General features: G+C 38.6%; 1 protein-coding gene across 1 annotated transcript in view; it reads left to right on the forward strand.

Moving 5' to 3' along the window:
- Positions 1 to 25,911, forward strand: part of cnksr3 (cnksr family member 3) — a 60,332-nt gene that overhangs the window by 27,006 nt on the left and 7,415 nt on the right. The window contains exons 3-15 of the mRNA XM_044329817.1: positions 400 to 602; positions 3,640 to 3,727; positions 6,152 to 6,193; positions 9,389 to 9,508; positions 10,698 to 10,757; positions 11,784 to 11,852; positions 12,007 to 12,156; positions 14,597 to 14,727; positions 14,830 to 15,011; positions 15,680 to 15,766; positions 17,244 to 17,549; positions 23,065 to 23,158; positions 24,528 to 24,699. Coding sequence (XP_044185752.1) covers positions 400 to 602; positions 3,640 to 3,727; positions 6,152 to 6,193; positions 9,389 to 9,508; positions 10,698 to 10,757; positions 11,784 to 11,852; positions 12,007 to 12,156; positions 14,597 to 14,727; positions 14,830 to 15,011; positions 15,680 to 15,766; positions 17,244 to 17,549; positions 23,065 to 23,158; positions 24,528 to 24,699 — 1,704 coding nt within the window. The remainder of the gene's footprint in view (positions 1 to 399; positions 603 to 3,639; positions 3,728 to 6,151; positions 6,194 to 9,388; positions 9,509 to 10,697; positions 10,758 to 11,783; positions 11,853 to 12,006; positions 12,157 to 14,596; positions 14,728 to 14,829; positions 15,012 to 15,679; positions 15,767 to 17,243; positions 17,550 to 23,064; positions 23,159 to 24,527; positions 24,700 to 25,911) is intronic.

A 25,911-nucleotide genomic window follows, 5' to 3' on the forward strand; every position in this document is an offset into this window, starting at 1 on the left:
TCAATAAATAAACAACAATTTTGAGACCATGATTAAGCAGGTTTGTAGCCTTTCCAGGCTTCTACCGTTACATGATTAACATTGTGATTCATGGATTAGATTTAGAGGTAAATCTACTGGATTACGGCACAGAACAGGAAGTTATCGTTGTCCTTTGAGAGTAAACACAGGTGAAGCTTTCAGAGTTTCTGGTGATGGCAGATATTGTAAAGAGTGAACAATTAGTGGGAAAAACCCATTTGTAACTTGTTCATTCTTATCAAGGAAGTGGTGACAGTGCTGATGGGAAATGTGGTTTTTGAAGATGCGCTAACAATAACACTGCAGCTTTAACATGTCGGATTATATCCATAATGTCAAGACGGTTTTTAAAATGCAATTATTTCACATTCTGAACAGAACTCTGGCTTGGAGTCGGACAACCTGAAGACTCTGGTGGGGAAGATGAGAGTGGCTCACCACAACCTGAGCAGCGCCGTGTCGCAGCGCAGGAAGAACCCCGCCTACCACAGCAAAACCTCCCATCAGCCCTCCAACGAATTCCTGACCGCCGTGGTGGAGCTGATCGGAGCTGCCAAGAGTCTGCTGGCCTGGCTGGACAGGTAGACAGAAGTGCATTCAGTACATAAACATATAGATACAGTATATATATATACATACATACATGCACCAACCCATAAAGCATCCATTAAGTGTTGCTTAAAAACGTGGAAAATTCCAATTTTATTAAATGTGTCAGTCAAAAAAATCAGAGACACACAAGATTAGTACATGAATCCTTGTTTTCTAGTGCTTAAACATTATGCTAGTGTTATTTAAACATTTTCCTATAATCATAAAGGTCATAAATACACTTTTGCTTAAAAAAAAAAGGCTCAGTTATTTCCTAAAACAGCTGGTCACTGTAGTTTTTATCAAATGTTACTCAAACAGGAGGAAATAGTGCATTTGTTGGGGACTATTTTCAGTGGCGGATGAATCCACATTAAGTGCTCTAGTGGGCAGGAGAGTGTGTGTGGGACTGAGTCAAAATTAACTACAGTGTGTGTCTTTGTCTACATTTGTTTCTTTAGTTGTCCAATTGGTTTTTGACCTTCTTAATATCCTTTTATTCAAACTGTGCTCACAAGGCCGGCTGATATCAGAAATACAGTGAAAACCTGTTTTCTTTTAAAGAGACAAAAACAGTTTTCAGAAGGATAAGATAAGATATACTGTACTTTATCGTCCCCTTGGGGAAACTTTTCTTCACTCAGCATCACTGCAACACGGAGCATTTATCTCCAGATAGACTTGGCAGCATCCTTACAATCATTCACACATTAAAAAAAACAAAAAAGCTTAAGTCCAGGCATTCAATGGTAAAAAAACAAGTAAATAAAACTGATTTACAGCTGCAACAATTGCTGATAGTTGATTGGCAGCTAGTATGAATGATGAAAATGAAAATAATTGTTCATTGGAGCCCTAAAACCAATAAAACCGATGAAACCGATACAGATAAAAGCAGAATATTGCAGAAACAAGTCAGGAGACAAACACACGGTAAATATCTTGTTTTTATTTTTCTATGTAAAACATTTCCCAGTGAAGCTTTACTTCCCCGTCATGAAACTGGAGGTTGTTGTAGATTCACATCCTATGAAAGAACAACATCTCTGTGACCTGAATGGGCGCCTGTGAGGGTTTTATGGCTCACTTGACGTGTAAGAGGAAAAACAAAAGAGTGTTAAAAACACACCATCCCACACTCTCTCTCTCTCTCTCTCTCTCTCTCTCTCTCTCTCTCTCTCTCTCTCTCTCTCTCTCACACACTCACAGTTATTAGTGCCGGTCCTTGTGAACACGCGTGCTGTCTGTCAGCCGTCTGTCTGCTCTTTGACTCCTTCAGGTTTTTCTCAGCTTGTATCAGCTTGAAGAAAATTCCAGTCGACTGCAGCTGTTAGACACAAACACTGACAAGTTTCCGCACTGACGCTCGTAACGCTCCTCACACCTGATGCGTGTCACCTAAAAAACACCTGGAGTCCAAGTTCAGCAGCGTTTTACAGAATCAGAACCTGGAGTTAAATCCAGACAATTATGAGTCCATCAAGGTTCAGTTCTCCACATATTTGAAATTATCGGAAGTTATAAATTACAAAAACTTAAGAGCTGCAATCAGCTTTTGTTCAGATCAGATCTTTATTGTCCCACAAGAGGAAATTCTTTTTGCAGCAAAGCAGCGTAAAAACAATAAACCATTAAAAAATAAAAGCCATAAAAACACAACAAGACAATGAGAGACATTAAAAGTGTCGGTATTATGCACGCATGTAAAGTAAATGATGCATGTTAAAAGCAAACAGCAACAAGAAAAATAAAGATAAGAAATAAAGTGACACACTGTTGACTGAGGAAATGCTGCAGTTTTTAGTGGCAACTGAGCAGAAAATGTTTAAATGAAAGGTTGATTTAAATATGTATCTGACACACACAAATAAATAACTTTTTCCTGAGCTACGTGCTCTAGTCTAGTCTAGTCAAGTCAGGTCTGTTTCATTTGTATAGCCCAATGGCACAAATCACGTATATTGCCTCAGGGGGCTTTACAATCTGTACATCAATACAACATCCTCTGTCCTGAGACCCTCCATCTGAATAAGGAAAAAAAAACCTTTAATGGGGAAAAATTGAAGAAATCTTAGGAAGAGACCAAGATAGCAAAATTTCAAAAATACAGCATGAAAAAATAGATTCTTAACGTTTCTGAATCTATACATTGTATTTGATAAAGTATGTTAAGCCAACCCTTCTACTCATTAAACACACATTTGAAGGTCTGTGTTAGTTTGCTGTAACCTATTAGTGAAGCATTGAAGCCAGTGCTTACATACTGTTGATATATCAACCTAAGGTGTAGGATGCAGACGCAGCAATTTGCATATGTGAGTCTTGTACGTGTAAATATTGACCAATGAGTATTTCTATGCATGGACTAACCTGAGAAGTACTGTATGTGTAACACATGATTAATAAACCTTTGTACACAAGCCAAAACAAACTGCTCTAATTATGAGAAGTCCTGATTCAGAACTATAAAGTTGATAATCTTAATTTATTGATATGATATGAACAAAAGTTTACCTATCAGATTCTGACTCCTGAAACCAGAGAAGAGTCACCACTTTTTTTGGTGATGTGAGCACATCAACCAGACAACTGCTGAGTTTAATTTTGGCCTTTTTGCAAATTAACGTTAAATAGTTACAGACAGAGTCTTACTTAGCTGAATGTTTTGTACATTGCTCTTTACAGAGATTTACTCTTTACCAGCTGCTGTTCCACATGCACAAATATAGGTTAAACAAATATGAACATATATGTACTGAAAGATTAGACTCCAGGTACAACAATGCATGGCAAACAATTGAAATAGGGTGTTTGATGGTTTAAATGTTCTAATTTTTGCTATTTTGGGAACCAGACTGGAACGGACCATCAGAACTTAACCCTACAAAGAGTCAGTACTGGCAGGAGTCATGGTTTTACTGCACTTGACTTAAACAAGAATTATTAATAATAATTATTGACAGATGAATCACTGATGGAAAATAAGTGTCGGTTGCAGCTTTAAATAATAATAACATCTCTTTGCAGGACTCCATTGACGGGCGCCAACGACTTCACCTCCACCAAAAGCAGAATCATCCAGCTGTGCCTGGAGCTCACCTCCACCGTCCAGAAGGTCAGTGAGGTTCAAACATGGCTGCGTTCTCTTCAGGCTGCTCGTCTCTACTGAAGAGACTCAGACAACATCTCTGAATCCTCTCAGACTAAGAAAACTGTTGTGTGAAGACAACAGAGAGAAACACAGAAGGTCATGAACTTAAGTCGAACTTCTCATGTTGTGACCTCTGGGACAGTTTGTTTTCAAGCTTTGGTGATTATGATGATGATGATGATGATGATGATGCACCAGATAACTACTGTTTACATGCACAAAGTCCTTTTGATGATGCTCTTCCGGATATGACTGTTTAAACAAGCAAGAATCTCTTGACTTTCCCTTTTAAATCATCGTTTTTAGAACAGAAAACCCTTTTTCCCACATTGTATGACAACATGGTGCGTTTTATATCAACTTACTGTAAATGGAAATACTTCAGATGTCTTGTGTAGGGATGAGAATTGTTAAGATTTTATTGATACCAATGCCTTTATCGGTCTGAGTCTTTATCAATTCCTTTATTAGTTCCAGTTTTCAGCGTCAACACAGTTTTATTTTCTAAGTCTGAACACTGATGAAACAGAGTAGATTCTGATTCTACTCAGAGAAGGACCGTTTGGAGATCACCTCCAAGTTCCCTCAGTGTTACTGTACTGCAGCCTGGTCAGCCAGCTGTCAGCTGACGGTCCGCTGTCCGTTAGTAGCTACGTTAGCTCTGTTAGCTCCGTTAGCTCCGGCAGCAGACCGACAGAACAGCTGCTCTCCCTGCAGCCTGGTCACAGTACTGGCTCAACTTCTTGGTTATTCTGGGTGTGTTTTATTTGCTGTCTCGGTCTTAACCGCCATGACTCCTCCTTGTTGCAAGTTTCCAGCAGTGTAGGCGCATGAGTTTGAAGTCATTGTTTTGCAACTGTCAGGAAAAAAAAATGCCAGTATCGATGGATGTGATGGATATGATGGATCAGACTATTTGCAACCAGTTCTCAACTGGAACCGGTTCTCCATTCCCATCTCTAGTCTCGTGCATCATTTTATACACATTTCCCTAAAATAAAGACATATTTAGTGTATTTGGAAACTTTTGCTGCGTTCATGTCATAACAAAATGATCGTAATTACAAGATTCTGACTTGTAAACAGCGTTCACGTCAACATCCAGGTCATAATTTCAATTAGGAAACTTAAAGCTCCGAGATATCCGACTTGCACTCCGTCGTTCAAGGTGATTAAACCCAATGATGTGCATTGAACTGCAGCCAGCAAACACTGGTCACACAAAGCACCACCTCAAACATCGGCTGCTTTAACCAATAAGAGCAAAAGTACTTATTCTACTGATTGGATGATTCCCACTGCAACAAAAGGTCTGATTCCTAAGAAATTCCTAAGAAATAAAAATTCCCAGTTGCAGTTGAGGCCGTGCAGTGTGATATTTTTTGCAGCGTGTCATCTCTCCCCTGTATGTGACTGCAGAGTTTTTGTGCAGCGTTGAGGCGTTGCCCCCGCCGCGCTGTCATGCAATCATCCTGTCAGTCTGTTTACAGGGAGCTGTTATTTCACCGACCACAGGAGGAATCCTCTCAGTGTCTCTGGGAGGCGTTTTGCGGTCCCTCCCTCTGGTTTCACTCTCCTGTAGGCTGTCATTTCTCAAATATTTGTTTTCCCGCTGATTCCTCTCTCTCTTTATTCATCTCTGTTTACAACACTCGCAGTTCTTCACAGAGACAGATGTCTGAAAGGGAGAGTTCTCATTTGATGTCAAGGTGTTTTTAAAATCGAGCTTTTCTTTAATGAAGATTTTATTCTGTACAGCTTCTGGTTTGTGTTGAAGTGTGACATCAATAGATTAAATTATTACATCTGAAGTAGTTTGCCTCAATATTTTGACCTTTTGAACTCTTATGTTCCCATATTGTCTTTAAATTTCTATTAAATTTGCATGGTTTTAAACATTTCTCCAGTCACAGTGTATATTCTGTGCCTTTAATTGTCAAAGAATACAGTATATGATGTTTTATATTGTGTGAAATATTTAAAACTAAGACAAAAAGATTTTTTATAGCTGCACCGAGCCGCAGTTTGTGTCTCTCACTGTAGAATATTCTCTTTACATTTGAGTTACAGAGCTCAGTTTTTGTTTTTCTGAAAGTTAAATCCCTGGTGACCGTCAAAAAATCAAAAATTTCAACATCTTGATTGATTTCCACAATCCTCAAAGACTTTTCGAACCATCTGCAAAGACACCTGTTTTCCCAAGAATGTTTTATTTATCCTCTGATGTGAATCCAGTGGTTAGAATTAGAAGTTATCTTATTTCATCAGCAGGTTTTTTTTTTTTCTTGCAGATATTTGGACTGCGTGGAGGATTAAAAGTATTTATTTATTTATTTTATTTTTTTGGCTGTATAAAGTCTCTCAGTGTGTTTGTCTCTTTAATTGCAGGACTGCACTGTTTATGAGATGGAGGAGAAGATTCTGGAAGTGGTGAGCGTCGCTTCTTCTTTTTCCTCTGGGCTTGACGCACGCACACACACAAACACACACACACACAAACACACACACACACACAAACACAGTCGGTGGAACACACACACTTCCTTTTCCTGTCTTTTGCTGAGTGTCCTGTGGTGTTTAGTGTGTGTTCTTTTGTGTGTGTGTGTATGTGTATGTGTGTGTGTGTAGCTGCTGTTTATTCAGCTCAGGAGCATCCACTTCCTGTCTTAGATAACACTTCCTGTTTTGTTCCCAGAATACTGAATCAGCTGATGGTAACTTTCCCTCCTGACAACCAGTTTCTCTGACTCGTGACCTCTGACTCGTCTCTAATGAAACCTCAAGTCTGAGTTTAGCGTTCCTTGTGACTGTTCTGCGGAGGGAGGCCTAAAAGATCCTTAAAACGCCCAAAAATTGACATACAACTTCTCAAGAGAGTTGTTATTTTGTTAGCTTGTAGCTTGTACTGCTAAATTTAGGTCGTTAAGTATCGTGACATAAGTTACACAAACATCTTCACATTCCTTCATGGACGGATTATGAGACAAATGGCTCCTGGACACTGATGCTGCACCTGCTTGTTGTCGTTTTGTGTCAATTTTCAGGATGTTTTTTCAGGTTAAATTTATCTGTAAAGTGCTGCTGTTACATTAAAACTGTGTCTAACTGCAGTATTTTCATGCTGGAGATGAAGAGCAGCTGTCTAACTGTTCTCCAAGGCTTCCTGCTAATCAGATAATTGCTGATAATTCTCTGTAGGTTCATATTCAGTAATCCATCCATCTATTCCACCATTTAAAATGATGGCAAATACTGACAACAGAGCTTTGATTGACATTTTTGTGCAGGACTAGTGTGGAAAAGTAGGTGTGAACGAGCTGCTTTAATGTATTCAGACGGTGTTTATTTCATTGTGACGTTGGTGAACAATGATTTCAATGAACTTTGTCAGTCTCCTGTATTCTTTGGCATCCACCTCTTGTTTTTTTTTTTTTTACACTCCGTCTCGCTCGTAACTAAAAGCGTTATCGAGGGGTCACAGAGACGTTACTGTGTAAAAGGCTTCATGGTCACCTGGACAAACAAACTGAACTAAAGCAGGAAACACCGCAGAGTTCAATAAATGAAAGGAGACCTGAGAGGTTAAGAAATAGTTTTGGTTTAAACCTGGAGACAGCTGATACCAACTCACCAAAATTAGACTTACAAAACAAATCTAAAGTAAAAAAAAAGAAAAAAAAAAAAGGAATTGTACCAATTAACTTTCCAGAGGAGCTTGTTTTCGTGGTTTACTTGTAATTTCCTGTGTGTTTGTGTTTTCCTGATCGCCTCCTTGCTTCCCATGACCTCAGACCCCCTGCTGCGCTGCAGGGCTGAGTGTCTAGTCAGTCTAATGATCAGTGTGTGTGTGAAGGCCTCAGGCTGCCGGGAGGATCTTCTTCTGTTGTTTAACGAAACCCAACAACTGCTTCATTTGGAGCTTTTTTCATGTGACGCTGCTCTGAGGTTCATTAGTCTATTTTTTTCGTTTCCTTTTCCACAAAGAGGTCAGAGGTCAGGGTAAGACAGCTTAATACTTCCACAGCAAGTTGTGACTCAGCGTTTTTAGACACACGGGAGCAGATACTTGACATCATGGAAGATAAAAACTGCCATCTCAACAACTTCCTCTCTTTAAAAAGGCAGTTCTACCACAATTTTTAGATTTTAATTTATATATTTTGAAATTTAACTCTTTTTGAACATGTAGAGTGTGACTAGTTTCAGCACATTTGCAGAACTGTAGCTAAGATTTTAGAAATACTGAAGTTATGAGTCTGAATTCCCCCACATAAGAAATGTTTGACTAATAAAAGGTCATTTAACAGTTTGATTGTATTCTCAGTAAATCTTTTTGTAAATCTCTCTACATTATTGTCTAAATGTTGTACACTGCCAGCTATGTAACACTCATATAAATCACCAAATTCCTTTTTATTCATTTTTTTGGCCTATAACATTCAATCCTAAGGATATTTAGTCTAAAAAATAATTAAAAACCCACTGTATGCAATCTCTCTGATTCCCAGAAATATTACTGAGGCTATGACTTCTGTGGAAACTACAGATCTGCATTTATCTACGTTTCCTTCAGCCTGACACGTTTTAACCAGAGTAGCGTTCCGGTATTTTAAGCGATATGTGCCTGCGCAGCTCTTATTGGTAATGAGGAAACACTGAAGAGTCTGCAGGGTCAAAAAGTTTAGTCGTATCACTTTCGTTTCCTCATTTTCATGGATTATTTGCTGCACTCATAGTCTTTTACAGGTCATTTCATTTTGTAATTATTTCCTGGAAATTTTCTGTGTAATTTGCAGGTATTTCACGGTTAATTTCTAGGACATTGTACAGAGAAGGTGGTGCAATTTGGTACAAATTCTAAGAAAAAACAAAAACGTGTTAAGCTGGTTTAGTTGTTGAGTGCCGAATCATTATATTTGAGTTCATAAGTAGTTCATAGTGGTAAAAATTCTTATAAATTAGACTCTTAGCTTTAACTGAGAGAAAATACTTTTTTCTTCAGTGTGTAGTTTGTTGTTTCAAACTACATATAAGGATGTTTCTTTGAAACTATAATGAGCACATTTCCTGTGTACTACCAAATGACATAACCTTTTCAAAGAAATGTTCTAAGAATTAACGGTTATACAGCAGCTATTTTTAGGAAATTACTGAAAAATTGCAAATTAAAAACTACATATGAACCCAAATATGAGTGAGTACATAACAACTAAACAAACTTAACACTTTTTTCTGTTTTTTTTCTTATAATTTGTACCAAGTTTCACTGTAAAATGCCTTAAAAATGAACCGTGAAATACCCGAAAATTACAGAAATCACAGAAAATTTCAATGAAATTATAAAATAAAATAAAGCGTTACCGTCTGTTCTCTTTCAAATAAAACAAGAATAAAAATAAGTGCAGATTGAGTCTGTTTCAGTGCAGTTTCAAGAAACCAAATGAGAAGTTTAGATTCAAATGATGTAACTTTGTGACGTATTTTTACTTTAAGAATGGATCATAATTCACTCCACCTCATCGTGAGAATGCTTGAGTCTGTTTGTCATACAGGTAACGTTACATCATTCTGAAATTAAACAACCATTGACTTTTATTTTGTTCAAATCTCTTGTGTGTGTTTCAGTCCCGAGCTCTGAACGGCATCTGCGAGAAGACGGCCAAAGTGACCTCTGACTCCTTAAAGGGTGAGATGGCCTGTCTGGAGGAGGTGCACATCTCCAACATCAAGCCCGGGGAAGGACTGGTGAGCTCAGATCCAACGATTACATGATTGAACACAACAGATGATGTGTGGAGGAAACATTTAGTCAGAGCAGAATACAGGATGAGTTACAATCAGAATGATCACAGCAGTTACTCAAGAAAAGTAATCCATCACTAATATTTATTTACACTTCACAGTCAGTCCTCTTGCTCAGAGTTTATATGATTGTGCTGCACAGCTGCTGGAATATTTCTGTCCAGCAGAAATATTCTCATTATGATCTGTGACAGGATGACGACCTTTAACCTTTAAGTTTTCTGATCACCAACCGGCTGCAGCAGCAGTTCAAACTTAGCCTCCATTTAATGTAATGTTTATGAATCAGTTAATAAAACTGGTTGCACCACACAGACTAGTTCTCATGTAGAGATTAGTCTTAGCTGACAGAACCAACGGACAAAAACACAACATGTGACCTGCTGTTTATTGGGGGGTGATGATGTTCTACAGGCGCTACAGGGCACAACATATTCTTTTGAAATATATGTTTATTATTTTTTTTTGGGAACATAGAGAAAAACTTAAAAAGTACAAAATGAAATGAAACTTTTAACTGGTATTATACATGTAGTACCAGTGTACACAGCAGGCAGCTTTACATTGGATACGACCCATTAGTCCTTATCATTAAAATATACGTCAGTACAGGCTCCAAATCTTACTGAACACACACCCGTTGTCGTCATCAAATCTCTCCGAGTGTGTTTGCTGTTTCTCTCAACCACGAGTCACGTAGGTACAGAATCTTTTTCAGCGTTAACTAACACACATGAACTTTTTTTGCAATTATCATTCCAAACAAACATTTTCCTCACTTACTGGCCAAAGAATAAGGAGCTTGTTGCTCCAATGATGGCAGACGTCTTTTACATTCAGACCACATCAGCAGGACGACACTGTCAGATAAATACCAAGAGCTGTAAAAAGAAAACCTACAATTTGACCCGACTTCCCCTGAGAAACACTAACAGGTATTTTAGAGCTGCAACATGAACCACAATCAACACACAGAGTCAAAAACAGAAACAGATGTAGGTCCAAAAAGGAGAAGCCCACAACCGCCACTGCAGCGAGGTATTATAGAGAAACCACATGCTGTGCATTTATATACAGGATTCATATACACAGTCTCAAACGCTGAATCCTTCAAATCTGTTTAATCTCACAGGGGATTTACATCAAATCCACCTACGACGGGCTGCACGTCATCACAGGAACAACAGAAAACGTGAGTGTGCTGCTGGTTCTTTGTCACAACTGCTGTTGGACTGTGGTTAAAAAAAAAAAGAAGCTGTTTCCAGACATTTAGTCCAGCTGTGGTCTTAAAAGTCATGTCAACAATGTTCAGTTTGTTTTTGTGACACTTTCAGACCATCAATGTTCCTTCACAGCATCTGCAGCTGTAAAAAAATGTTTAAGAAAGCAGTGAATCCAGCTCCTTCAACAAAAAGTTATAAATGTTTTTGTATATAATTGACATCCAACACATAGACTGTATATAAAGATGGACGTAGCGAGGTGTGACGTCATCCGTTGGTTTCATTGGAGCCATCTTTTCTGTACGGAGCCTTCCAGATAAGGAGCGCAGGGTGTCAAAAAAAAATAATGACTCAGTATTTCTAGAGAGAAGTTGACACTTTTCGAAGCGGTCAGTGGCACTTTAAAGTTCTTCCACGTCGGCTTCAGCCTCAAACCGTGGTGGTTGCCACTTGGTTTTACATCTATAAACTACAAGTGAGACGGTGCAGCAGCGGATTGTGCTGCAGCAAACACAATCAGACCTGCAGCAAACACAAACAGTCTCTACTGCTAGAAACAGCAGCGAGGAAGCTTATCTATTCATAAAGTGTTGATTTTAGCTTAAGTTAACTGTAATTATTTTATAATTGATTATCCGTCCATCAATTTCCTGCCACTTATCTGGGTCCAGGTCGTGTTAATTGATTAATTATATTACTAGGAATAATTGTTTTGTACAGCTGATCAGTACCTGAATAGTTTTACTGTCATTTCTGACCGGTATGGCTGTAGAAAACATACAACTTCAAAGTCTTACATTTAATTTGATGAACACTTGCAGAAGTTCTCTTCTTAGGTGGAAACACATCTGAAAAAAGCTGCTTTTCTGGTGAAACAGTATCAGAGATGTGTGAGTGTGTCGTGTGCTGACTTTCCCCTCTTTGTTGTGTTTGATGACTCCCTTCGGTTTACCTCCTAACATGAGTCAAACCCTGATTCTCTGTCTGCCTCTCAGTCTCCCGCTGACAAAACTCAGAGGATTCATGCCGGAGACGAAGTCGTTCAGGTCAACAGACAGACGGTGGTGAGTCAAAAACATGAGATGTTATAACCACACATGGAACTCAGAGGGTTTTTACGCCACTGAAGTTCATGCTTGAAGTCTAAATCCCTGCTAGTGCCCTCTAGAGGCTGCAGAGATCACTACGGCTCAGAGTTCTGCTCTGTGATTGGTCCAGGTGGGCTGGCAGCTGAAGCACCTGGTGGAGAAGCTGAGGGGAGAGTCCGGAGGCGTCACCCTGGTGGTGAAGAAGAGGCCGTCTGGGACCTCAGGAGGCTTTGCGCCCGCTCCGCTGAAAAACCTGCGCTGGAGACCCCCCCTCGTACAGGTGAGACGCCTCCTCAAACATTTTACAGCACCGGTTCACTCTCACTGCTTTCATCAGCACCGTTTCCAGCTCTCATAAACCCTCAGTACACCACCTGCTCAGCACCAAACAGACACAGTTAGCTGCAGACTAGCTGGTGAACATAGTGGAGCATTTAGCAGCTAAAGAGCCAAATGTTTGCCTCAGGAGTTGGTAGAGAGCAAAAACAGAGCTAAAAGAGAGTGAATATTGGACTTAGATTCACCAGCTGGACAGAAACAAGACTCCACATGAATGATGATGATGCTCCGTAACCGCTGGATGCAGAAGTTCACTTTAAAAGGCCTTATTGTGTCAAACGTGGCTTTGAGGTTCAGTTTGTTGTGGCGTCCTGACCTTAAGTGGTCTAAAAAAACGAATGAATTTAGCTTTAAATGACACCCTGAAGAGTTCAGAGTCTCAAACTGAGGATAAAGAGGATGAGATGTTTATGTAGAGTAATAGTAGAGGAGGAAGAAGTAAAGGAGATATTTTTAATCTTTAGACTTTCAGAGGTGCGACTAGGTAAAGCAGAGCGGGTAAATAAAGCTCCTGTAGGTGAATTCTCCGTCTGTCATCGTAGCTTTTAGTTTCTACTGTTTCTATTTCTGTTTGTGATCCGATCCCAGTAGAAAATACAGCAGCCACCCAGTCTGCTGCTGGCCTGAGGTGGGTGTGTGAACAATGGATCCCTTCTTCACTCTTCCTGTTCAAAAAAAAAACAGGCAAAGCAAAACACTCTAAACACTAAACTGAGTTGATGTCAGACATCTTTGGAAGGTGACTCATTGGTTGCTCCACAATGTGACAACTCTGAGGGGGTTTTTGTGTTGACGGAGCTCCAGGATGTGTGTGTTTAAAGAAGATAGGCTCCCTAAATGCGGTTCGATGCATTCAGGCTCTAATCTCGGATATCAAAACAGATGTGAAGTCAGTCTGTCTGTCTGTACCTCGCCGTCGCTCCCTCCCCTTCAGGTCAAAGGTCATCTTGAATCGTCTCCACTGTTAACACTCGACCCGTCATCACCTTACAAATATATTATCATTTGGATTGATTTTACTGCTGATTTTTCATTTTTACTTAATTATTTAGATATAAAATGTCAAAAATAAACATTGAACCCAGTATTTTATATTGCTATTGTAAATTTCTATTATTTATTATTTATGATTACTTGATTTTTGTGAATATTTTGATTGTTTGGCACCATGACACCAGATCTGATGAAATAATTTTGATAATTGTTTAAACATTTTCTGCTTCTTAAATGTGGATTTGCTGCTTTTCTCTGTTTTTATATCATAGTAAACTGAATATATTTGGGTTTTGGAACATTTTATAGACTACATATTTGAAAGAAATCTTTAAATATACATTACTAAATGAATATATGATGAAAGTTATTCGTAGTTGCAGCATCTCATCACCAGAAACCAGAGTCCAAAGTGATTTCTGCAACATTTTGATGATCAGCAGTGAAAAAACCAATAATGTCTGTAGTTTATTGATATGAAAGGAAGGGAGCACATCTTCACAGCTGATATGTTTACTTTTGAAATAATCTGAATTGATCATCCAAATGGTCACCATCTGGTTTAACTGATTTAATAGATTAATGAAGTAATCCTTTAGCAGGTTATTACCAGTAACTCTTTTTTCGGTCAAACATGTTACACCCTCTTTGTCCTTTGTTCCAACGTCTGTGATGAAAAGTTTCCTGATGTTTTATTCTCGTAGGAGCAGAATGACTCTCCTCTGCTGACTGTTAGTCTCCTTCTATCAACTGTCAACAAACCAAATGAAAACACTGAAACCAACCATGTGTCTCAGCTTCAAGCTCATTGGTTCCTACTGAAGACATACATCTTTAAAAACAGCTGATGTGTAGTTTCATTTTCAAAAAGAGTCACTGCAGGGGGTATGAAGGGATCTTCTAACGGTCGGTATGAATAGGAGGAATGATGACAGCATGAAAAACCTGTTCCAATGTGTTCATTTGAGCTCCTGACTGTTGACTTAAACACTGTGAACTCGTCCTTTAATCTCCTTCAGACGTGGACGAAGCAAAAAAAAAAAAAAAAAGAAAAAAGAAGCAGAGTGAAGTTCCTGTGTTTATAGAAATACAGCAGCTTTGGAGGAGAGGAAGGAAACAGAAGAGCCTCGTCTGCGGTTTCTCCTCTCAAACTGAAACGTCTTACTGTTATTTTATGATAAACGCCATCAGAAGAAATGTCACGTCCTCTGCTGCTGTTAGTCTGTCTTTAAAGAAAAGCTCTACGTCAGGAGTTTGAATGTTTACTTTTAAACCTTCTGCTCGTCGATCATAAAGGAATACTGGACTCGTAGAAGGAGGTTTGGTTGTTAAAATGAAATCTACCAGCTGCAGAGAAATAATACGTCTTTCTCTTTTTTTTTATCCAGACCTCTCAGGGAGCTCCGGGTCTCCACAGACTTCGACATCCTGAAACCTCAGACGCACCAGGAAAGAGAGGGAAGACAGCTGTCTTGGATCTGTACATCCCTCCTCCCCCTGCGGCGCCGTACGTACCGCTGTGAGTACAACGCCGATCCAACACTTCATCCACTTAACTTCTGATTTACCCACAATGCTGAGCGTTTGTTTCTCTTTTCTCTCTCTCTCTCTTTCTCTAAAGAGACGGGAACATGAACGTGAACCCAGGTGTGAAAATGAGGTCCAAGTCTCCCAACTCGTGTCTGGATGCGGACGTACGGCGACGCTTCACTGTCGCCGACGACCGCAGGACGTCCGTCAATCATACGGCTGACGTAAACCAGCCGATCCCTGTCCGCCTCAGACAGCGCTCCTCTTCACGCTGTGAGTGCAAACGACAAAATGTTCTCTATCTCCAAAAAATGTTCTCACAAACACAGAACAGCAGCTTCAGGCTGATAATATCCAGTTTTATGGCACTTTGGCACTTTTTTATTTGGGGTTTTGACTGTTTGTTGCACAAAACCAAACATTTGGGACGTCTGAGTAATTATAACAGGTGTTTTTCTACAATTTTTAGACTTTTTACAGATGAAACCATTACCTGATTAATTGAAAAATGACAGATGGACAGATTAAACAATAATGAAAATGATCATTAGTTGCAGCCTGATCGAAATCTTTAAGTTTCAATATTTTAATGGCATTAAGTTATGTTATGTTATCATGTGAATATTCAGTTTTCCTTCTTATGTTATATGGATTATAAAGATGAAGTCTAAACCTACTTTTAATTAAAAATAAATCACACAAACATCCAAACGGACCTGAGCTGCATCTAGAAATAAGAAAGTCTGATAAATTCTTCCACATAAAGCTGCTTAAAACATTCTTTTTTTTAATTGGAGCATGAAAATTATGAACTTAAAAGTCTAAAAATCACCACAAAAGATCAGATCAGAATAGTGAGAGAGAAAAAAACTGAATATACGCACAGAAAAAGAAGATTTCTTTTTTAAATTCTTTTGTTTTTTTCTCTGTATGGTCTGCAGGTAAACCTCGACCCGTCTCCATGCCGGTGGAGTCTCTGTCGGGCGTGTCCAACCCGTCCTGCAGGCCCGGAGCTCAGGGAAGGAAAGGTAAGCTCCACCTGGTCAGCTGAGCCCAGACGCCTGTAATCTAACCGTTATCAGTAACGGCCGTCTGTCTGCCTCGTTTACGGCCGAGGACAAACCGCAGCGGGACGGGCTGCGTGCTTTGAATTTTTACCTCGTCGATCATTAACGCGGAGAGCTGCCGCTGCATCCAAAGAGCTGATTTCACTCTTATAACATTTCACCTTCAGGAACACACTGTGTGGATTTGAATGTGTGTGTGTGTGTGTGTTTGCGGTTTGTCCGAGATAACGGGCTGTTAATGGATTTTTGAGTTAAATAAAGAAACATTAAAAGTTGAACAACATGCTGAAGCTGTTTTCCACTGACGCAACAGAATAAACTGAGAACTGACATTTCAATTCAAGTTTTGTCTTAAAGTTTTGAAAGAATTGACAAGACTTGATTCATTTTAAGATATCATTTAAATCAAGAAAATCCTCAAAACAAATGAAACTCTCGTGAAAATAAAACCAATTCTCTCATCTTACTGGTCGGTTCTCTTCCCCTCGTCATCTGGATCTGGTCTCTGTACTCGGATACTTTTATTTATCTGCATGTTGATTAAATACCTGATACATTGAAATAACAGATGAAATCCACTAAATTATTTTTCACAAGCTTCCTGATCCAAAAACTTAAAATCCTGGTTCAAAACTATTCAGTTTATAAGCTTAAATTTTAGATTTGATATGAATGAAAAGTGAGAAACTGGGAAAATGACTCCTGACGTCTCACTCTGTTGGAGTCATGGCGATTATAGAAACACTCACTCCGGTCTGATTGTACGGTGGTGTTAAAGGGTGGAGTCACTTCTGAAATATGCCAATAAAATCATAAAATCTACAAAAAACACACACACACAATAGTGAGTTTCAATGTTTATCTGTCTGGCTGCAACTTTACTGTTGTGGTTCACTCTCAGGGCTCTCATAGTGTCGTTTTTGGCTGCAGCAGGCAGCTGTTTCCAGAGAAAAAACTCTAAAAAGCCGCTGTACGCTATCTGCTAAACACCAAACAGCAAAACAAACAGTTAGCTGTAGACTACCTGGTGAACATAGTGGAGCATTTAGCAGCTAAAGAGCCAGATATTTCCCTCAGGAGTTGGTAGAGAGTAAAAACAGAACTAACAGAGAGTGAATATTGGACAGAAACACGTCTCCAGATGACTGATAATGTTTCTCTGTAACTGCTTGATGTGGAAATAAGCAACTGTTAGTTCAACATATCAACTTAAAATGTTACACTGCTTGTTTCCACTGCCCCCAAGTGGCCAAAACGTAGATTTAGATTTATTTGACAACAATTAAAATACACTCAAGACTGCAGTCAGTCAGTCCTGACAGCTACAAGCTAAAAGCTTATTTCCATTGTGTTCATCTAAGGGGAAAAAGGGGTAAGACATGTTAAAACACATACAACAAACATACAGACTTGTTAACTCGTCTCCTCTCGTGAACAGGGCAGGACATCCTTCACAGATACCTGAGTAACGAGGGGATCAGCGCCATCACAGAGGAGGAGCCGCATTACCCTCTGCCTTACCGAGGTCACCCGTCTATCCGCGGCGTCGACCACATCAGAGGCAGCCAGTGCTTCATCAACGCCGATCTGCACAACACCGCCACCATCCCTTACCAGGAAGCGGCGTCCAAAAAGTCCGCCGCCTCCTCCACCGCCTCCGCCGCCGCCGTTTCTCCTCCTCCGGCCGCGACCAAACAGTCGACGTCGCTGCTCGGCGGCTGGCTGGCTCGTCTCAGGCTGCTCAGCCACTGATTCTGTCTTAACATGGTTTAAAAATTTCCATCAGATAAGACGAGTTCTTCTCATCTGGCTCCCACAGCAGGTCATGTGTTCTCTAAAGGCCTTCAGCATCTGAGAACCCAGCGATTAATTAAAAAAATACAACTTCTGGAATGAATCAATTGTGGTGGAGGAGGTCTAAACAGTCAAAAATACAGCAAAGAAGAAAACCTGCGACATCACGGAGCAGCTGTGTTTTTCTGAGTTACTTGTTTTTTTTGACGAAGACCGTTTTGATTTTTCATGTGAGTTGTCTCTATGAGCTTCACACTGGAGAGTTAATGTTGATGCTTATCAGTTTAATTTTTCATTCAGATAACCAATCGTAGGAAGTTTATAGAAAATGTAGTTAAATTTTAAAGCCGTCTTCCCCCTCTGACACCTGCTGACTTGTGATTTTCTACTTTTAAGAAGCAACTTAAAGGAGAACTCTGCTGCATATGTGTAAAAAAATTAGCTTAAAGCCTTTTGAAGACGATAAGTTTTAGAGAGAAGTGAGGTTAGCAGACTTCTGTAGCTCCTCATCTGTGCTATAGGCTAGCAGCTCCAGGCTACATTAGCAGCTACTAGCATAACACACCAGAATCTCCTACTGAACTGTCAGCGGTCAAGTTGCATTGTGGGTAATGTAGGCGCCAGATTTTGACAAGCAAGAATTGATTTTGTAAACTGAAAAGGTCAAATTTTGATTGCATGGACAAAAATTTTTATTACATTGTTCAATTTTCTATTGACTTTTAAAATGTTGAAGATTAAACTGATAAGCATCAGCTCCAGTTTGTGAAGTAGTGGAGCTGAGCTGGGACACAGTTCAGGACATTTTACGGTCGGCTCAGTGGATGTAAATGTTTTTACAGTTTGGTTGCTGCAGTTCATCTGGTCCATCCACAGACTGAATGAGAACATGTACGGAGCGTCTGTGACGTCACTCTCGCAGTTTTTTTTTTTGAAGAGACGTTTTTTTGAAGCCCCGAAGTTTGATTTCACCGCCTGCTGCCGTCTGTGTCACTTACTGGAGTCGGAAAGTCCTGATTTGTTCAAAAGAGGAGCGCAGAAACTACCACAGCTGAGTTGACAGTTTGTGACTTAATCAAGGCAAACGCATATCTGACACATACCTCTCCTTTTAAGCCTTAAAGACACTTAACTAGAAGCTGCTGAAAACCTCAAAATCTTGTATGAACTCTGGACACAATCTGGACATTTTCCTTCACAATACAGATGAAAGTATTCAGAAAACTCTCCTGTAATTAAGTCTATGGAAGTTTGAATCAGTGATATATATATATATATATATATATATATATATATATATATATATATATATATAAAACATAAACATACTTTTTAAATGTTGCTTTTTGGATACTGAAATCAACATTTCAATAGCAAAGTCTGGACCTGCTGAGTGGAAAACAGTCAACATTCAGCTTGTGCATAGAAACATTTGTGCTTTTATTTTTTTTGACCTTTTAAACGCCCCTCAAAAAAAATCACAAGATACCTCGTTATATCTGCTGAAATCTGCTGAAAATCAAGCTGGTTTTTGTTTTCAGCAGGTTTTGATTTCTTTTCTTGATCGGTTTTATGTGACAAGAATCAGTAAACAGAAATTTAAAAAAAAATCTTAATGATCCAAACCCATCAGAGCCTGCGAAGCCTCGACCGTGAGACTCGGATTCAAAGAGCGAATAATCTTGAACTTCAGTGTATTTTTTTTTTTTTGTTTGTTTAAAAATGGTGAAACATTTCTAAACATCAGAGCACCTTTTTCCTCTCAGTCTCAGGAGCCGTCGGTGCCTCCCGTCTCAAGACTTTCAGTTCATTTCTGGACAAAACAGTTTGTAAATACGTTGCATCTTTTATAGATTGTTCTTACTTCATCGCTGCAAACTGAATTTCAGTCATTTATCTCGGAAACGTGTGCTTTTCAGAGTATATCAGTTTATGAGAAGATTAAAAAAAAGATATACAAAAGCTGAACATTGTTACTAAATATTTTCTGAAGCCTCGCTCAAATCTTGTTACAACAGTAATAACAGTATAAACTTTTATTTTTAAGAGAAATAAAGCTATAGTAACAAAATGCTTAAACAGTCAAAGGGATTCTGGCAAATAAGAACATTAATAAAATGCTAATTAACCAAAGTTTACCAGCAGGGTTTTTTTTTATGACTTACATGCATTTTAAGAAAGCAGTCTTAAAGTTATTGTAAATAAAATCTATATTATGCCTTTTCCTGTAACAATACATAATGTAAAAACTCCTAAATATGTATTAAATTGTCATGATCAAAAGGACTCAAACTCAGGAAAACGTGAACACTCGCAGCAGCCGGTGAAGCTACGCCGTTGATGCCAGAACAACAGAAAATGTTCGAATTTTTGCTTAAAATTTGGGTTTGAGAGAAAAATTTGAAGTGTTTGATTTTACCTTTTTAAATTAATTCGTTTAAATCTTAAACCGACACTTGTGTTCTTTTTTTTTTTTTTTTTTTTTTTTCTTTTTTAAACTGCTGCTGCCGTTGTTTGGCAGAGTCGTCTGCAAATACTTTGACACCGGTCTGCTGGAAGCTGCTTTAAATTTCAGGTAAAACTAACTGATGTTAAGTATTTCAAGGTGTGGCTCACTGCACTCTAAAAAAAAACCCTTCAACTGTTCCTCTTAAGTTTATTTGAAGAACTGTGTGTTTGAGGTTTCTTTTAAGTACCATTATGAAAAACTTTGAGGAGTTCCTCAAGGAACCGTCTCCGATCCTCTGATAGTTACAATCTGAGGAGCTCCTTTTACTTTTGTAGAGTGTTTTTGGTTCATCTTAGGTGCCTTTATACTAACGAGACATTATGCAAAAGCTCTGAAGCTTGTACAAAAGAATATCAGAGTGTAACACAAACTGTAAATATCACAAAATATGTTCTTTGCTGCAAATGTGGAAATACGTAATAAATATGTGGAAATAAACAGTTTTGGTTTCTGAACATAACATTTATATCTTAAAGTGAGACTTGTAACTTTTTAAAGAAGAAATACACATTTCTTTACTTCACGAATACAAAGTTGCTTAGTCAGTTAGTTGCAATCTGCAACCTCACCACTAGATGTCACTAAATCCTTCACACTGGTCCTTTTAAAGCCTTACTGGGTCTGGTATGACCAGTAGCTTATGGTGGCTAACATTAGCTCATGTTAGCAAAACTTTACACAGATATACAATAGATATTGCTGTGTAATTGACATTACTGAGTCAGTTAGCAACTATTCTCTGCTTGTGATCCTGTTCTACCAAATAATGGTGTCTTTAAAGCAACTAAATGAAGAGGATCTTATCCTATAACTGCTACTTTTGGCCACAATGTCTGCAAAAGTTACATAGTCTCACTTTAAGGATAAAATTCATCATTTTATATGTTTATTGTTCAGGATTTTTATCAGTTTTGGATGATGATTTATTTGTAAAGGTCTCGTCAAACTGAATGATCTCTGAGTTCTGCAGTTTGATGCCTCTGTGATGCTTTTAACTCGTGAAGAATATAAGAAATAAAATTCAATTTATTTTAAAAGCTTCTTTGTTGATATACTTTTTTATTGAGACATTGAGTTCATTGACAATGTTCATACTGGGATCACAGCCCCACTTTAATGTTTCTAGTGTTTTATATGCAATAGTGAAAACTAATCATCAAAAATGTTGCATATCGTGCTTCATGAGGGAAAAAAGGAAAAAGCGTTCACAGAAAGACATTTAGTCAAAGTTACTGGAAGAGGTGAAGGTGAAGTACTCAGATCCTTTACTTAAGTACAAGTACAAATACAGTATTGTAAAAATACTCCATTACAAGTAAAAGTCCTGCATGAAAAATCCTACTACAGTAAAAGTACATAAGTATTATGAGCTTGATGTAGTTAAAGTATTGCAGTAAAAGTAGTGGTTTGGTCCCTCTGACAGATATATTATTATATATGACATCATTAGATTATTAATAGTGAAGCATCAGTGTTAGAGCAGCATGTTACTGTTGTAGCTGCTGGAGGTGGAGCTAGTTTACACTACTTTATATACAGTTAGCTAGTTTAGTCCAGTGGTTCCCAACCTAGGGGTCGGGCCCCTCCAAAGGGTCAGCAGATAAATCTGAGAGGTTGTGAGATGATTAATGGGAGAGGAAAGAAGAAAAAACAAAGTTCTGATACACAAATCTGTTTTCAGTTTTTGGACTTTTTCTCTAATTTTTGATTTTTGGTGAAATATTGGATCATTTTAACATTTATTGAAATGAAAGCATGTGAGAAGTTTAGAGGGAAAAATCACTATTTGGTGGAGCTGTTAACAACTCATAGACATGTGAAATGTGACCCCGACTACACACTGCTTTTAGTAAGACGTCAAAAGCCAAAAAGGTTGGAAACCACTGGTTTCATCTTTAACAATGTGTTGTATTTTAAAAGCTTGTTATATTATCCATTGTGTCAAATCTTCATCTGAAAAGTAACTAAAGCTGTCAAATAAATGTAGTGGAGTAGAAAGTACAATATTTCCCTCTGAAATGTAGTGGAAGAATAAAGTAGCATCAAGTAAAGTACAACTACCTCAAATTTACCTACATCAGTGTAGTACTTGAGTAAATGTACTTTGACTTTCCACCACTAGATGCTGATGTAGTTAAATGAACCAAGTTCAAGTCTGAATCATTTACAGAGCTAATGGCGTCATCTAGTGGACGACACCAGTATTACTTTAAGTAAAAAAACAAACAATATCTATTTTTGTCATGTGATCATTTTGATCAGACAAACTGATTTATATTAATACTAACATGAATAATTGTCCTCCAGAGCTGCAGTGAAATTGAACTTAATAAAGCTTTACAAACAGTAAGATGTAAAAACAAATGTAAAGTCTTTGAAATCATAGTTAAGGTCAAATCGACCACCTGAATGTGACATTTCTCTCCTCCAGGAGGCTGTTTTCAGTCCCTGATGTTTCTTTGAGCACAATTCAAAGGAGATCTGGTGCAAAATGAGGCCACTAGACATAAAAGTATTTAAGCCAATCAAACCTACATGCAAGAACACATTTCACTGCATGATAAGTGACAGAAAAGGTTGTTATTTAATTTATTTTCTATTAAGAGGAACCATGACGCGGTTACAAGAAAGACATCTGAAGCTGCAGACATTTGGAGACAGCTTGTGTGAGATCAAACACAAATAGCCGGCAGGTCGAAGATACTGAAACCGCATGTTTTATCCACCTACGGTCTCATCTGTGACAGATAACTGGAGATTATCTGAACAGCAGCAGCAGCAGCAGCAGCAGAAACGTTTTTTTGTTCATTACAATAAAGAGGAAGTTTCTGAACGGGGTCTGAGAAGCAGATGAGAGCAGAAGAATCATGAAGAACGTGTGAAACAGGAAGGATGATGTGGCGTCTGTACGTGTGAGTGTTATTCTGACTTTGTGGTTTCTGGCTTGAAGTATGAGTTTTACCCGGCAGCGCTTTAGAAACTCAAGTTCCTCCTCTGCTGCACGTCACTCTGCTGTCAACACAACACACTGCTGGACGTCCAGACTGCAGGTACGATCACTTTTAGCTTTTCTACTGCTGTTTATTCCATGAGAGCAAAAATCTAATGTCATTTTAATGCAGATGAATACTATTGCTATACAAGGTTATTTAAATGCATTTTTGAACATTTTACCAAAGTTAAAATTCCCTCCATTATATTTAAGTTAAAGTTAAAACTATCTGCACGGTGCTTCATATAATACTGACAATGTTTTATTCCTCTTTTATCAAAACCTGGTCATTTATCTGCTGGTTTACATCCCTTTATTGAAAGAACGAGAACCGATCGCACGGTCTTATTTTTGCACAATCATCAACGTTACCATACGTGTTGTCCACTGTGTCAACTTTAAGCTGTTGCCATGAGGAATGCATTTTTTGATCACCTCGTTTGCAGAAGCCGTTAGACTTGTGAACAAGTCACAGTACAAGTCAGTGTATCCTGTTTATAGGCTGATAAATGCACTTTTTTTATATATGTGTCGTTATGGTGTTACCAGCTACAAACCTGCCACTGCCATTAAAGGACAGGTTCACATTTTTTTAAAGTGTGTCTTAAAACAACAGTCAGGTGTCCATATGAACAGTGAAAGAGGTTTTCCTCGCTGTAATCAGTCCTCCTGTTCATACTGGCTGTTAAAAGATCCTTCAAATGTGCTTTCAATGGAAGTGATGGAGGCCAAAATCCACAGTGTGTCCACACAGTCATTTAAAAGTAGATGTGAAGCTTATATGAGGCTTCAGCAGTCTGAGTTAGTCATATCAAGTGGATATCTGACACATTTACAGTCTTTTTAGTATCAAATTCCCTCTTTGTGTTTCCCTGTTGAGCTGCAGGTGGAAGTATAGTAACAAAAAGAGGGACTTTGGCACTAAAAAGACTGTAACGTTGAAAGATATCTACTTGATTTGACTCATTTGGACGCTGAGGCTTCATATTAGCTTCAGATAAACTTTTAAATACATTTCTGCACAGAAGGAGGACTGTGGATCTTGTCCTCCATCACTTCCATTGTAAGGTCATTATGAAGGGATCTTCTAATGGTCAGTATGAACAGGAGGAATGATTATAGAGAGAAAAACACGTTTCAATGTCTATTTGGGCTCCTGACTGTTGTTTTAAAACACACTTGAAAAATTGTGAACCCGTCCTTTAACAGTTTCGTTCATTATTGTCCTTTGACACAGTAGTCGAAAACTCATTCTCACCACAAGATCCTTTTTGTGGTTCAGCTTTTGATTATCAGTTGAGGGTTGGAGCCTGAATGATTAAACGATAGCGTGGCCTTGCTGAAGGACTTATCACTGCGGACAGATAACACGCCACATCCTATACGGAGACGTATGAATTAGTTTGATCCGCTCTCGTCCTCTCCAGGCGGGCTGCAGCCATGAGTCGGCGGCGTATTTCCATCAAAGATCTGGGCAAAGTGGACTGTCAGGGCTGGCTCCACCGCAGGAAGGAGGGCCGCAGCTTCCTGGGAAGCAAATGGAAGAGATACTGGTTTGTCCTGCAGAAGAGTTCTCTGTACTGGTACAAAGACAAGATGGTGAGTCAGAAGGCTCCGTGATGACTAAATGACCACATTTCTGTTTACATTCAGTGTTTCTCACCAGGACCACGTTGTGTTTATGCTTGAGGTCAAACACATGTTGATTGTATCTTCTTCCTTATAAGACAAAGACAATGTTTTTGCATATTTCAAATCGTGCATCGTTTACATTCATGTTTACAAGCTTGTGCATCGCCGTTGACCTTTCGATCAGCAGATCAGTGTGAAACTGGGTGAAAGAACAAGTGTCGCATTGCTCCCCCACACACACACACACATGACCCATGGCGCTACTAGTGGTCAAAACCTCTATGTGCTATTTTTAAAGTGCTCAAGTGCTTCCTATCAGCTATAAAATAAACTGGCTCATACTGCTATTAAATATTGTTCAGGTAAAATTTGACCTGTTTTTTACATTTGAGAGCAGTAAAAACACCTGAAACACTTTTTTTTATTAGCCTGAAATTTTATGACTTCTCCCCTTTTTTTAAATTTTTGTGCAGCTGCTACACATTTTTGTCCATAATGTAAAGGGTGTTTAAAAATATTCACACTCAATAACATTCTGATACGTTCTTCTGTTTTAGGAGACCATGATAAAGTGCGATTGTGAATGTTTTTCTCCATAAACGAATAGTGTAAAACCTAAATAATACACTCTGCTCTCTGAAAGCTTCATGAAGGATTAATCACCCATTTATTGATGATTGATGAGGTATTGATAAGTTTGTGGTTCAGAAATGGGATACTGACGGATCAGAATATGAACAGTACATGAGGGTCAATGCAAATGTATCTAACATAATATGTAGGTGTAATGTTCAGGTGTCCATATACTTTTGGACAGGTAGAGCACGTCTTGTAACTACAAGTTATGATCCAATAATTAATTAACCTTAGATATCCTGTATGTATGCACTAATCTAGATTATATTCAGCCTGTTTTAACAAAATTTAAGTACAAAACAACTCTCAAAATAGATTTTAAACCTTTATTACTTGATGTTTTAATCACTTTTGTAACTGTTATAGTTTCTCTTTTCGTCCCTTGACTTGTTTTTTGATCTCGAGTTAAATCAAGTTTCAACACACTGAGACACGAATGAGGCCACAGTTAAGGCCAACACAAGCAGAGCAACATAACACATATACAGTCCGATGTGGCGAAGAGCATACAGACCGGTACTTCCTGTGAGAGCGTCACACAGG

Source organism: Thunnus albacares, chromosome 16, assembly GCF_914725855.1.
Source record: "Thunnus albacares chromosome 16, fThuAlb1.1, whole genome shotgun sequence".
NCBI classification, from domain to species: Eukaryota; Metazoa; Chordata; class Actinopteri; order Scombriformes; family Scombridae; genus Thunnus; species Thunnus albacares.